This window comes from Brachyistius frenatus, unplaced genomic scaffold (genome assembly GCF_029030835.1).
Source record: "Brachyistius frenatus isolate BFR_SWC_R1_liver_20210118 unplaced genomic scaffold, ASM2903083v1 Contig_2, whole genome shotgun sequence".
Classification (NCBI taxonomy): domain Eukaryota; kingdom Metazoa; phylum Chordata; class Actinopteri; family Embiotocidae; genus Brachyistius; species Brachyistius frenatus.
This window is the reverse complement of record NW_027210601.1, coordinates 300,831-315,472: the sequence shown is the minus strand read 5'-3', so window position 1 is coordinate 315,472 and position 14,642 is coordinate 300,831. Positions and strand designations below refer to the sequence as shown.

General features: G+C 40.5%; 2 protein-coding genes across 3 annotated transcripts; one reads left to right on the top strand and one right to left on the bottom strand.

The window, feature by feature from the left end:
- Positions 1-6,228: 6,228 nt before the first annotated feature.
- On the bottom strand, positions 6,229-10,685 carry meaf6 (MYST/Esa1-associated factor 6). 2 transcript variants are annotated; one of them, XM_069691815.1, is made up of 8 exons: positions 10,562-10,685; positions 9,731-9,846; positions 9,116-9,203; positions 8,988-9,033; positions 8,674-8,866; positions 7,685-7,714; positions 7,068-7,101; positions 6,229-6,726 (listed from the first exon to the last, which is right to left on the bottom strand). In XM_069691815.1, the coding sequence occupies exons 1-8, from the start codon at positions 10,649-10,651 to the stop codon at positions 6,712-6,714; spliced, it is 612 nt and encodes a 203-aa protein (XP_069547916.1). In that variant the 5' UTR covers positions 10,652-10,685; the 3' UTR covers positions 6,229-6,711. The 2 variants fall into 2 exon arrangements, with proteins under 2 accessions (XP_069547916.1, XP_069547925.1); XM_069691824.1 differs by lacking the exon at positions 7,685-7,714.
- Positions 10,686-10,914: 229 nt separating this feature from the next.
- On the top strand, positions 10,915-14,390 carry stpg1 (sperm-tail PG-rich repeat containing 1). The gene is made up of 8 exons (XM_069691801.1): positions 10,915-10,978; positions 11,106-11,233; positions 11,338-11,439; positions 11,951-12,121; positions 12,205-12,313; positions 12,407-12,575; positions 12,676-12,866; positions 13,603-14,390. The coding sequence occupies exons 1-8, from the start codon at positions 10,957-10,959 to the stop codon at positions 13,674-13,676; spliced, it is 966 nt and encodes a 321-aa protein (XP_069547902.1). The 5' UTR covers positions 10,915-10,956; the 3' UTR covers positions 13,677-14,390.
- Positions 14,391-14,642: the final 252 nt, after the last annotated feature.

The window sequence follows — 14,642 nt, the reverse complement described above, 5'->3', positions numbered from 1 at the left end:
AATTTAGCTGTCATGCAGTGATAAACATTCCTGTAACTTCCAGCGTCTGATCATCATTTGTTGACTTGTTGCAACAGGCCTGTTTTAAAAAAAAAAAAAAAAAAAAAAAAAAAAATCTTATCACAAGATTGGCTCCAGATGAAAAATAAAAGGGCCATGTGCTGTGTTTGAGCTTTTCCCATGACTCTTCCTGAAATATGTTTGACCTTGTTTTCGGGGATGTAGGCGAACGAGTCTTGTTTGGTCCCAAGAGGAGGACGAAGGAGGAGGAAGGACGGGGTTGGAGCTCCTTAGCGAATATTCAAGATTTCACATCATCCTGCTCAACCTCTGTGGGGACCCGGGCTCAGCTGGACTCTGTAAGTGGCGACTGTTAAAGCAATTAGACCACATTACGCTGACAGATGGCCCACGGAAAAATAAAGGGGGCTACGCCTCGCACAAGATCATACAGCTTCTAAACTATTTTTACCGCAGACTTCCTCGCATCATCTAAAGTCCTTGGAAGACTGTGGAGGTAGTAGAGATTCAAATTGAAGCATTTTACAAGCTCAATATACTCCGTTTTGATCTGTCGTAAGCAATCTGACGAGCAAAACACCGAAAGTGACATACCTGAATCAAACTGGCCGAGACTCCAGAACCTCAATAGCTATCTGCATAAATTAAGTCTTTCCAGAAAGGAGACATCCGTCAGTTTCTTGTAATATTATCAGAAACATTGGAGGTGATGTAGAAACGGAGCAGCAGATCTTTAAGGTGAGCCAAAATTATAAAAGAAAAAGGTATAATAATAGTAAAATACCTGTCTTCATGTCAACAACACGGTGAGCCTGAATATCAATAGAAAAATATTAAGTGTCAGTTTTATTCCTCGTAGTACATCGTTTAAATATTTAAATATAATCACAACTGCGGGGTTTTAATCGCGCTACGACTGGCCTTCATCAGGAAGCTGCGATGGAAAGATGGAAAACAACAGAGTAGATCAGAAAAGCTCTACTTCCAGTGAAGGTCATCAGGGCTGAAGTTAAGCTGCGTGCACTTCACTTTCTGCCAATGGAGTCATTATTTAACCGTTTGACATTTGTGTTAACAAACATGCTGGTTTTTAACACACACAAAAAAAAAAATTTATTAAGCTGTAGTGATCCGCTTTTAAACAACGTGCATATATATTGATCGTTTTTGGGTACAAAAAAAAAAAAAAAAAAAAATTGCCTGATGCTAATTTGATGTCTACTCTGGACTCAAAAGCTATAAGAAACGCCCGTCACACCGCCAGCCCCGTTTGGTAATAGTATCTCCCATTAAAACGCTGCACAGCTGAGTCATTTAAGTTCAGCTTCAGGAATCCTGTTTGGTCTCCAGCAGCTGAATTAAAGCTTTGCCTTGGCCAATTCCTTCCAGATAAGTTCCTGAAGTGACTGGAAATGAAGCTTAAGGTTTGTATGTTAAGTGGTTCGAAACACACATTGTACACTCGCGCCTCATTACTCACACACCCCACGGTCGCAACATGTGGAATGTATTCTGTCGTTTTCCAGCCAGATCGCGTTACGTCGGAGGAGGAGGAGGATGTTGAGAGATTTTGGATGCGACTTTGTGGCTGAGTCACGGCGCCGACGTGTAAACCTGGTGCCAAACCGCAGCGTGCGCAGATGGCTCGAAGTAGAAAGTGATACCGGCAGGGGGCAAAAAAATGTGCCGTATGTCTCCAAACCTGCGCTTTACGCATGATGCGCTGTCATCAATCGTGACTCACCAAGTCAGGTAGAGAAGCGAGCAATTCCAGTGGAATCATCCCGCAACGCACCTCCGAGTTATTAAAGTAATCGAAAGGGTGAAACGCGCAGCATAAACAGTTTACGGCCTTATTGGGGTTTTTTTTTTCGCGACCTCTGACCTCCAACTTCTCTGAAAGCTTCGTGTTCACGACTTCTGATGTGTTGGCTAACATTTACAGAAACGGTGGAGGCCATGAAAGTTCATTTTTAGGGCCCGAGCACCGATGATTCTTCTCTGGCGTCGACTCTGATGCGTAATTAGCAGGTCTTTATTTGTGTAAACCCTCTCTCGTGTCTCTTGTCATCTCCTTGACGTGTAAAACATTTCCCACACACATCACAACCGAATGGTTTCTCTCTTGTGTTTCTTCAGATTCCCTTGCAGTGTGAAACATTTCCCACACATATTACAGCCAAAATGATTTTTCTCCTTTATGGACTCTCATGTGCTCCTGCAGTTTGTACTCCCGGGCAAATAATTTAACACACTCGGAGCAGCTAAACGATTTCTTGCCAGTGTTACATCTTCTTGGTTGTAGATGACGATGTGAAACGAAGTTCTTGGCCCATTCTGATCAGCTTCTGTTTTCTGTGCTCAGCTGAGCAGCCGGGTAGAGGCTCCACCTCTTTGCTCTGGTGAGAATTTGCCAAAATGTAAATAATATAGACGAAAGCCCTATAAAGCCCTATTGTTCTTCAAGGAATTATTCTTCCCTATTATTATTATTATTATTATTATTATTATTTTTCTCGTTATTTGTGTTTGATCGCTGTTTTGGCAGCTTTACCATACTCAAAAACTCATGAAACTTGGAACAAGAGTCAGTCGTCTCTTGGCATCATGACCTCAATTTAACGCCATTTTTTATTTAGTTGCAATTTTTGGCGATTCGCACGTGTTGTACTTTAACAAACGCCTCCCGCAGATTTTGACGTACCGGCCCAAAATTTTGTCTGTGCAATCATAACACCTGGGAGATGAAAAGTTATCAAAATAATTTGTTTTCATCAATCGGTGTGCCCGTGGCGTGGCGGCCATTTTGAGAGTCTCGCCATGAAATTACAAGTGACTGTAACTTTTATGTAAATTTTCCGATCTTCCTCAAACGTTACATCTTTGATAAAAGTCCCGCCCCGAAGACACCTGTATGTTAATATTCGCTCACAGTCATGGCGCCCCCTGCTGGCAACAGGAAGCTGGTAAAAAATTAAAACTGCAAGGGGGGATATGCGTAGCAACACCAGGTACCGTTTTCACAACTTCCCATGATGTAACCTTGAGCTCACCCGTTTCATTTGAAGACAGCAAATGACAACGAGAGGTGTAATGTTCAATATCTTTATACTAACATTAACTAATAAGCACTAGACATAAAGTTCAGCTGAGGCTAATGGGATCCTCAGTTTTCCAGCCATTCGGGGTCATAAACCGATGACACATAACAACATATAGATATTACGACCTTGTCATCATGTTAAATGTAAATTTAAGACTCACCAAAGGTTTTAGGGTTCATCATTGAGGCACCATAAAAAGGTTGCAAAGAAAATAATGGTAGAAAGTTATTCTAGTTGCCTATTTAAGTCACAAAGTGATCTAAAATGAATTTGTTTACCAGTTTTTATGACCGTTTGTCTTTTAGTCTTTGAGATATTTAAAATAAAAAACAAATATCAACCTTTTGGTCCTGCTAGAGGAAAAAAAAATCAGGTGATCACCCAGTTTATAGTCTTATTGTATCACCTGATTGTATGAATTCTTCAACAAACTCTCCCTGCGATCCATCCAGCAGATGTTGAGATATTTCAGTCTGGACCAAAGTGGTCAGTCATCCAGAGAGAGAGAGAGAAAGAGACAGAGCAGTAAAAAACAGTCCGTGTGTCATTCATGCCAAAATGAAATGTGACTGTGGGATGGAGCGGCGGTGGAGCGGCATGAAACCGAGGAATGTACAGTGAACCCTCGTTTATCGCGGGGGTTACGTTCCAAATAGAGACCGTGATAGGTGAAATCCGTGAAGTAGTAACCTTTTTTTTTTTTACAATTATTATACAATGAAATACTCCATAATACATTGAAACCAAAGAACAAAACCTTTTTACAGGTCCAAGCATTTGTTTAACAAATAAAAGTACTGTATAAATGTTTTTTTTTACAAATAACTACTGTACTGTAAAATAATAATTTTAATCATCAATACGAACTGAAGGCTTCAAATTGCTGAGATCGGCACCGCCCCACTGCGACCCGAGTCATTGGATTAGAACGGGAGGAAATGAAAAATGATTATGAAAACAAATACAAAGTACAGTCGGACAAATAGTGACTCGTGTATTTCACTGCTCTTCTGACTGAGCTGCTGCATCCTGACTCCGCTCTGCAGCGGTTCTTTCTTCTAAAGCCGGCGGTGCAGGTGTGGTTTTTCGAGAGAAGAACATAGTTATCGGTAGTTGTTGTCGCTCTTTTTTCTTCTGGGCAAAAAGATTCTTATAAACCGACATGCCACCATCGATTATTTTTAATTTGGCAAGCTGTTTTACGTACGTGTACATATTAAACCGCAACGTTATTGACAAACAGGTAGAGAAGAAGCGGAGAGACTGTTTAGCCAATCAGAATGCAGAACACAATGCACGATGCAAATCCGTGAAGCAGCGAGACCGTGAAAGGTGAACCGCGTTATAGCGAGGGTTCACTGTATTCCACGAATGGACTCTTCCCAGTCAGTCTCTACATCATATGTGTTTGTCAGCAGCCCTGCATCCTCAGGACGGCCGTCTCCATCCCCCGCAGGAAGACGTGTTTTAGGCCACTCGTGACTAATGACTCCCTTCAACTTTTGAGTTACGCAGGGGGAGCTTGAAATGTTTTTTTATCCAAAGATCCAACTAGAGAAAGACAGAATTGAAGCTCAGCGAAAGAGCCTTCGAGGATTAGTTGAGGCACTTTTTCACTTTCTGGCTGAGTGCAAGATGAGACGGTCAAAAGCTTAACTTAGAAGCTCGATAACTCAGAACCAGGGGAGCTTACGATTTGGTAAACAAAATATAACGCAACACACGGCTTTCATATACAGACCACGTAGATTTTAGTCTTAATGCTAAGCTAAGCTAACTGCCATCTGGTTTTTAGTTGCAAGCCTCCTCGGCCAAGGAGGTTATGTTTTCAGTGCCGTTTTATTGTTTGTCTGTTAGGTTAGGTTAGGTTAGATTAGGTAGTTACTTTATTAATTCCAGAGGGGAATTTTTTTTTATCTGTTTCTCAGCAAGACTACAGAAAAACTGTCTGCCTAATTTTTACAAACCATTTTTCACTTTCATTTACATTGCAAGATCACTTATTTGGTCTTTTACTAGTAACATACATATAAAAATTAAAAAAAAAAAAAATCCAGTACATGGTAGTAAAGTTCAATAGTGATAAATCATAATAAATTCTGGGAACACAATAACTCCATATCACAATCCACATTCACAGGTACCAATAATCCTCTGGGATACACATGTACTTGCTTAAACTGAATCAAGAAAGCAGTCATTACAGAGCATTCAGGGACAGCGGTTTCATCGGGGACGACCACATCTGGTATGATTGAAACATTAAAGATATCCAGACTATCTGAGATCTCGTGGTTGCAGATTTGCATATAATAGGAGTGGAGTATTGTCGTTGGCGGAGGTCCACATTCTCCGAGTGGCCTCTGTTGCCCTCAACATTTCCCTTTATCCTTAAATTCCATTGACATCCATTTTTTTTGTCTTTTTCATCTTAAAGAATGACTAAATTGCACACTGTAGTGATTTGAAACCATTATCTATATACTCTGATAATGTACTGGTATTAAATGTTTTTTTGTTTTTTTTAAAAAGGGATTGTTGTGTGGCATTTGCACAAACTATATCCTGAGATCTAAATTCAGATATAGTGTCAGTCATTTATAGTTTAGCCAACCATGTCTTCTGGCGCCACCTAGTGTAAAACTGGGATGCTCCCGTGCATCTGTTGACCAATGTAGTACAGGACAAGCCTCTTTCCCAGGTATTACATCATATACTCAGACATTCAAGTTTAAGACTGAGAAAATCCAGACAACATTGCGTCTGTCCACCATTAGATTATGCTGTTGTTTACATAAGTGTTTTCATAAAAGAAAGCTTGAGAATGACAGAAGAGAATGTGCTGCTTCGGTAAACATTGATATTTGTATTCTTATAACAAGAACCTTTAACTTTTTAATAGCTTTTTCTTCTCTAGTTTAACTTTTTATGGACCATATTTGTAGGAACTCCAACAAATGGTCACTGGAACAACAAAAATTTAGGGGGGGGGGTGACTAGGATGGTCAAGAATGGAATGATTTTACAGAAATCCTTTCGGACATAAAACATGCCCTTCAGTAAGAGCAACAAACCAAGGAGGTTTAAATAAATAACCAAACCATTTTAAATGTCACCAGTATTTTATTCTTTTTTTGAAAAACAAACAATGTCATAAAAGAATTTGGGGTATTCAGGGGTTATACGACTATGTAAGGACTATTTAACAAAAACAAAAAAAAGAAAAAGAATTTTTACAATGGGAAACATGAGAATTAGCTACGTAATAAATACAGTCTTTTTTTTCTTTTCTTTTTTTAATACAATACAAGTTGGTGTGTTACAAGAGCAGGGCCTCATTGGGGCCACAAGTAACATGCAACACCGTATTTCTACTTAACCTGGCAGGTCAGAATCTTAAACATGACCAAACAAAAGTGGCGAGGGGAATGTTTCGAGCAATACACACAGTACAGGCTGAAATATGACAACCAAAAAAAAAAAAAAAAAAAAAAAAAGGCATAAAAAGTTCACAAAGTCCAGAAATCTTGTGTTTCACTGCACGTATCCTCTCCTCGTGTGTGTCCAGGTCTTCCAGGCGTCCTTGTTAAGTTGAATAATCCTGCAAAAGGACGGAAGACAAAAGAATTAGAAAAATCATTTAAGTGAACACAGTTAAAGCTGCAATAATTAGTGGATTGAGAGTACTCGTTGTCATATTTAAGTAAGAATGACAAACATTTGCCGTTCCCAGATTCTCAAATGTGACGATTTAATGCCTTTCTTTGTCATACATGATGCTAAACTGAATTTTTCAGGTTTTAAACTAAAGCAAAACATCTGAAACTAAATTATAGCAATTTATTTATTTTTTAAATATAAACTTCTTGGGAAAATGATGTGCAGATTAGTTGTAATATTTGTTACGTGCAGCCCAAATGATGGTGAAAGAATTGAACTTACAGCCCTTGGTTTCTTGTTAACCTTCATGTCAAACCTGAAACAAAAACAAAGTAAGGCTGAGTTAGATATTACCACATTACGAGCTCGGTTCTGATGGGAATTATGCTGAAAAGCGATGCCACTACAGTGCCATGAAGTAGCCTTCATAAAAAAAGAAAAAAAAAAAAACAAGCCCATAACAAGAACACCAAATGGCCGTGTGTTTGTTCTTGTTTGTACACAAACCTCTAACCAACGCATCTTCTGACAAGCAGCCAGCAATGTTTTTATTCATTGCTGGAACTGGGGAAGCACACTTGAAATGAAATCTGGTGTAGAAACGTTATGAAAACACCCCCGTTAACAAGCAAGAGACTCTAAATGAAGTTCAGAGTGCTGGATGCTGATGTGCATTCAAAAATCAAAGAATGAAATGTAGAAAACATGCAGTAAGACTGAATAATAATAATAATAATAATAATAATTAAAAAAAAAAAAAGCAGGCTTCAACTCAAATTCTAAGTCAACAGAAGCAGACAAGAGTGCAGGGGGGGAAAAAAAATATGTGGAGAAAGTTGAGGATGGGGGTTTACAGCAGGCAGGATGTAAACACCACAGGAAGTAAAATTCAGACTTACTCAAAGTCATAATCAAACATGGCAGAAGGACTGGGGGAGCAGCGTCAGGGGAAGGAAGAGAGCAGCAGCTGTTAGTTCACCAACCTGAGCCTAAAGCCCTACGAGTACACAACACTGCCGTCCAGACTTTAGAGAGCGAGAGCACCGCTTCATCGCAGTGTGTTAGCGGGAGCAGCTGCTGCGTTAATATGTAGTTAGAGAGACACTGAAGCCTGAGTTAAGAAAAAACAAGTTGTCATGTGGAGGGCGATACACATTAAGGATGGGAGATCCTGTTTGTACTGTGTTTGTATAAACAGCATTTCCAGTCATTTAACTAGTTTGTTCACTCAAACTACCTTTTTTTTTTTTTTTTTACCTGTACTTTAGACATCTTTATGCTTCTAGATATCCTTTGAGTGGAAGAGCTGAGACTGTATATAACGAGGCCGCAGCATGCAACAAAAGGCTGAAAATCACATGGAGACATTTCTTCATTTTAGCCCGTCACGAGTGAAAAATATCGGGCGTCACTGGACCAGCGGCGAGCTACCATGCAAGGACCAGGACTAACCATCAGGAACTACTGGAGATCAGTGTCTTGCTCAAGGAAGCTTTAGACATGTGAAAGAGCCTGGGATCAAACTGCCAACTTTACACACCCCAACCACCCGATCATTCAGTTGTTGTTGTTGTTGTTTTTTTGTTTTTTTCTTAAATTAACAGTCAGACGGAAGGTGAACATTAGTCCTCAAAACAAAGCTCAGACACACCAGGAGGCATCTTCATTTACAACAATTCATGGTACCAGAATCTAGCCTGCAACAAACACAGCTTTTAATTCAGCCTGTAAACATGCTGTCGCACCCCCCCCCAATAACCTGGTTTCTCATGTGCATGTAAACATACTGAACAGCTGTGAAGATTCACCACTTTAATTAAGAAATCCCGAAACTGTATCAGATTAAAAAGTTAATTAACCCACCAAGTCTTGTATCTGGATTTTGTACCTGTGTCTGTTTTTGTTCTTCCTCTTCTTGTGGCTCCCGTGATGGCTGCCCGAGGAGGAGGACGAGGCCGCCTTCTGAGGCTTTAGGTCCTGCAGCGCCGAGTCCACGTCCTCCGTGTCCTCCTGGCTGGGTTCGTTTTCTTGGTTCTGGAGATCCGGAGAAGTGTCGCTTTCTGTGCCGCTGCCCGCCTCGCCTGGAGAAATCCAAACGACGGCACAAACTCGAGAGTCGGAAAATGACCACAGGAGGAGGAGGAGAAAAACATTTCCGACGCCGCTTTGTTTGGAAAAGTTACAAAAAAAACAACAACTCACGCTTTTCATTCATGTGATCTGGTATACCACCGAGTGCACATACCGCCTGCCAATCAAAAGATAGCAGTCACATTGGAGTTTCTGGAGAAAGTAACAATCAAAATATAGAAAGAAAGAGGGCGACTTACCGCGACCGATGTGACTGACGACTTGCTGAATAAACGCTCTGCTTCCTTGAATTTCCTATTCCTTCTATCCGTCTTACTGTTGGAGTTCCTGAAAGGATTAGAAAACAAATATAAACAATATTTTAGTCAGGAAACAAACTAAATTACAGGAGATCATTCCTGCTCGCTGCAATAAGACTGTACAATAACTCACCTCTGGCAAAATCCATCACATAACAATAACACTGTTGACTGTGTTTCTTGGTTGTTTGTATATAATATATATAGACATATGCTGTACTGTATATACTGTGCATTTTATATTTTTTACTGCCATTTTATTGCTTTTCTATTATTCTATTATTATCTTATTGCTTCTGTATGCTGCTGTAGCGAAAAAATTTCCCCTCTGGGATTAATAAAGTAAGTAACTACCTAACCTAACCTAAATGACCAAACTGTGATTGTTTCAAAATTCCATTATATTTTTTTAAATACTTTTTTTTTTTTTTTTAATTTGCTTTTAGCAAATCAAACGTTTTGAATCTGAACATAAAGATTCAATCCCTGTAAATCTTCCGAAACTACCACACCTTTCGGAGCGATAAACGTTCCCCCTCAACATGTAAACCTTACTTCTGGTTGGTGAGGTATCGGTCCCATCCTCTGATGATGTTACCATACATCTGGGTGTCTTCTAGGTAGCTGCCCTCGAATGCGTATATTTGTCTTTCCAAGTTCACCAGCGTCTCCTGTGACAACGAAGAAACCAAATCAAGCCCATTAAATGTTGGACATGTGAATCTTGTTTGTTGTGTTTTATGCAACGGCCTTATCCCGCCAGAAAAATCTTCACCTACATCTTGTTCAAAGATAAACTCCCTACATGAAACAACATTATTTGGTTATAGATATAACATTTATACAAATTTATATTTTAAAAGCTTCCCTTTGTAACGCTGTCCAATATGTCTTGAGCCAAACAAACTGCACTGTGTGCAGATTTAAACCAGTTAAAAAGTTTGTGATGAGAGTCAAAACAGAGATGACGTCATGCCGGTTTCAACGTAGCCCCGTGACGCCAAAATATCGCGAGAACTTCAAGCAAACCGGGTGGCGGCTAATACGTAGCGATGCTAACTAGCGAGCATTTTTCGGCTGCAGTCGTGCAGGCGGGTATTAAAATATGTCATATTTTAAAAATAAAAAAAATGTTTTAAGAGGAAAAATACGAGCAAAAAAAACAAAAACAAAAAAACCCCCTGAGCTTTACAGCTCAAAGTAGCAAGTCGACAAGAAAGCCAAGTTAGCAGGAGCTAGCCGCCAACCGCTGTTTATTAGCGTCAACACGGCGGGCCTCAGCTCGCAGCGTGTCCGCTTCAACTTCACCGTTAACTTCTACTTCTACTTCATAAAACCACCGCGTTAGGCTTTTTTTTTTTTTTTTTTTTCCCACCGCGGACTTACGGCGAGTTCTTGTTTCCTCTTCACCAGCTCGGCGAGCTCCCGGCGGGTATCCGGGATTTGCGGCGGAGTCGCCTTCGCGTGCATCGCCATGATGGATCGAGGTTTTGGAACAAAACAAACGCGGGTGCGTTTTTTTTTTTTTTTTTTTTTTTTTTTTTTTGGGTGTCACGGAGCGCGCGAGCCGCTTCCCGGTAAATTTCGCCACCAGATGGCGGTAGAGCCTCGCGCTTATGACGTCGCCTTGTTTTCACAACGCCATAGCAACGGCCATAGCAACCTGCGGTGTGTGTGTGTGTGTGTGTGTGTGGGGGGGGGGGGGTTTCAACATGGCCTCTTCAGATTTAACGTCCGCAGCTATTTTCTGCTGAAACGAGCGAGGGGGGGGGAGAGGCAAGATGTACCGGGGAATTCATAAAAGTGAGTTTTAAGTGGACGCTTTATGTACATTTTTTTTTTTTTAAGATCAAATTGAGACTATGTGTGACAAAACGCTTGGTGTGTTTTTTTTAAATTTTATTTTAATTTGATATCTTCTATGTACCAGAAAGTAATCCGGGTTACACCACTTCACCTTCAATACCGACGAAATACCAAAAGGTGCTGCCAACACCTCAGGAAAAAAAGAAGGGGTTTTCATCCCAGGAAAAGAGGTTTACTTCACTAGTCCGTCTGGTAGGGAATTTAACTCAACAATATCACTGTAAATTTAAAAAAAAAAATTAAAAAAAATGATAGTGTAACATAATAAAACTGCATGTTGTTTTTTTTTGTTTCAGAATGAAAATCCTGGACCGGGCAGCTATGCCTGTATGTTCAGCGCCGAGGTCAACAGTCCCTCCTTCTCAAAGAAAGGCACCGCGGGCTTCGTTGCACACGAGGTCAGGAGGCCGTTTGCACTGATTTCTGCAGACAAGCTTTATCGATATAACACGCCTTTTTCACACCAAACGTGAAAGAAATGCACAACTTTAACTTGTATCTTCTGTAGTTTTTTTTTGGTTTTTTTTTCCACATCCAAAATTAGTTACCCACACTGCCAGGTTTATAACTTTTTTTTAATGGTTTATATACTTTTACTGTACTAATTGTAGAGACAACAGTAAAAAATACTGGAATCTGCAAATAAAGCCATCAACACATGTATGTTTTTAATTGTAGGTTATAGTAAAGGTCTATTTTTTTTGTGTTAAAAGAAACAGAAACTTGTCAAATACTGTAGTTTCTGCATTTAAGTTTAAAAAAAAAAGTTTTTAAATTCTTAGTAGCTTTTGAGCATTATTATCATCACAAACACTTATACTTAGTTTATACTCTTCTGATTACCTTTGACTTACCATATTTACCCTCTGCTAAATTAACACGTCTTTATCGTGTCGTCCTGTCCGCCAGGTCACCAGGAAGCCACATGGAGACAGCCCAGGGCCAGATAAATACAACATGCAGAGCTCCTTCGTAAACAAGTATGACTTCAACACCGGAGTCTCCAGGGTGTTCAGGATGCCGGTGGCTCTACATCTGGATGGTCCTAAGGATAAAACTCCAGCTCCAAATCAATACGATGTATGTGTGTCGATTGGGTGAGCTTAATTTGAGCGTGTATCCGTCGTGCTGTGCGTACTATGTCCTTTCCTCCATCCGCACAGGTCGTTTGTAAAGACAGTGCGAGAATCTCCTCAGTGGTCGGCACGTCGTCTTTCCTCTCAAAAACTACGCGCAGAGTGTTTGGCCCCCCAAAAACTGGGCCGCCACCTGGTAAAATGACCTTTCGCTGTTTGAAGTTTGTCATATTTACTCTCCAAAAGTTGCACTTATAGTTTTAACATTCGCTTCATGAACTTCTTAAAGGCCATTATGAGTTGAGCGACAGATCAATCCAGAAAGGCTCCAAGGCACTATTGTCACCCTTCAAATCAAAAACTCGGAGGATTGCGGCTCTGGTGGACAACCATGTCCCGGGCCCCGCAGCCTACAGTCCCCATCAGATACCCGTGCCGGCGAAAAGGACCCTCCTGCCGTGAGTGAACACTCAATATTTATCTCTTTGGGAATATGTTTTACCCGGTTGTTTCTTCACGGTAGTCTAAACGTGTGCTTCATGTCGGGTGTGTTTGAAGGAGGGGATATTATCCGCCGATATCAAGACCGGTTGCGATCGTTCCTAAGGACCCTCCCTTGCCAGGTCCTGGGCAGTATGACGTAGGGAGCTACGCCCAGCCGTCTAAGTATCCAAAGCCCACTGCTGCATTTGCATCCAGAACTGATAGAACACCGCGAAAATCAAGTGGTGATATAATACCAGGACCAGGTAAGGACCGAGGGGGAAGAAAAAAAAAATGGATTACATAAATCTTAAATAACTTACAGACGGTGGAAGAAAGGAAGCAATACTGAATTGATGTGCTGAAATTTTCTCGCATTTGGTGGTCACATGCTAATTTATGCAGCTTTGACTAACACAATTAGGATTAGATTAGATTTACTGTGGGAGTTGATGAAGTTTTGTGTGAGAAATGTAGGAAATTACAGACCTAAGTGTCTATAAATGACAATATTTAATCATAAAGTATCTGTAATCTGACAATAAGTTAGACCCACTTCTTGTCTTCAACTGTCCACATGTTGACTGTCCTTTTATTTTTCAGCTGAATTAGCTTTTTTTTGGTGTTGTTATAGCGTTTCAGAAACATGTATACAAGTATATCAAGTTTAGTTCTCTACAGTCAGAGAAGAGCCTGAAAAAAACATTAAGATTTACCTTTTATTTATTTAATAGTTATGACACTTTTTTGAATAATTTAAACTAGTTTTTCTTTTCTTTCAGCTGGTCCTATTTCAACTTCAAGTTCAACTTCATTTAAAGCCTGTATTTGAAATAAGGAGTCGTGCGCTCGCAGCACAGCGGGAGTATCTCAGGTCGCTCATTTCACCGAGTGTGCAGCTGCGAGCGGAAAATTTATATTAAATCTGAATTTTATTAGAGTATTCTAGTTGCTCATGATATTGCAAGTACAAGAGCATTACGTTTGTCTCTCTCCTTCCAGATTTCTACCACCCTCAAGATTTGTCAAAGCAGTCCTTCTTCTACTGCAACTCCAAAGTCTGGATTCCTGCATGAAGCTTCCTACTCAGACTGCACTGCAGAAATGCACATCCTCACTCAAAGCAGCTTTAACTACCTACATTTTTGAGATCAGCATTTTCAGTAAGTGAGTAGGGTGAAAATTAAACACTTGCAACTATTTATTTTGTATTTTATTAGTTTATGTTCGCCAATAAGATTTAAAAGTGTTCTGATATTTAAGAAAATAAATCAGAATCAGTATTTATCCACCGCGGCAAAAACACTTGAAAGGCCGTGTGTTTTATCCTCACCCTGATTTCCTGATGCTGTAATGTGGAGATGATACAACAGTCGGGGTCGGTGCAGCTCCCGGCAGCTGCTGGTCCAGTCAGTGGTTCTCCACAGTAACAGCTGAAGGCTTGAGGTGACACCACTCTGCCAAATGCTGGAGGGCGGGCGCACGGGTGGAGTGGGACTCTGTATGTGAGCAATGTGACCGGGCGGGCGTGAGGCAGGGCTGGTGTTCAACCCGAAAAGACAAATGGACATATCAGTCAGTGCCTTCATCACACGTTATATTGGGTGATGAAGGTCATATGTGAATGTACAGGAATAATCGTCTGAATCTTTAGCTCTCTTCGATGAAACCGTTTTTACATTGAGTTTCAGCTCATTGTTTAGCTGCCCGACCCACAACTTTGCTGTTTTGGTTGCCTCTCACAGCTCTCGTGTTGTCGTTTTTCATCAGCAGTAGGGGAGCTGTGTATGCCAAGAAACATAAAGATTTTCACAATAATTATATTATATATACTTTTGTCAGGTGGCCAGAAACACAGGATGGTTTTCCAGTCGTTCAGCTAAGCGAACCGCCTGCTTGCTGTACCTTCACAGTTTCCATATAGATATGTGAGTGATGCCAGTTGTCTCATCTCACTCTCCATACTTCCTGAAATGTCAAGCTTTTGCTCCAAGCCAGGTTTTAAGCCTGGAAAGCGGTTCCTAACATTGACGTGGCAGCTT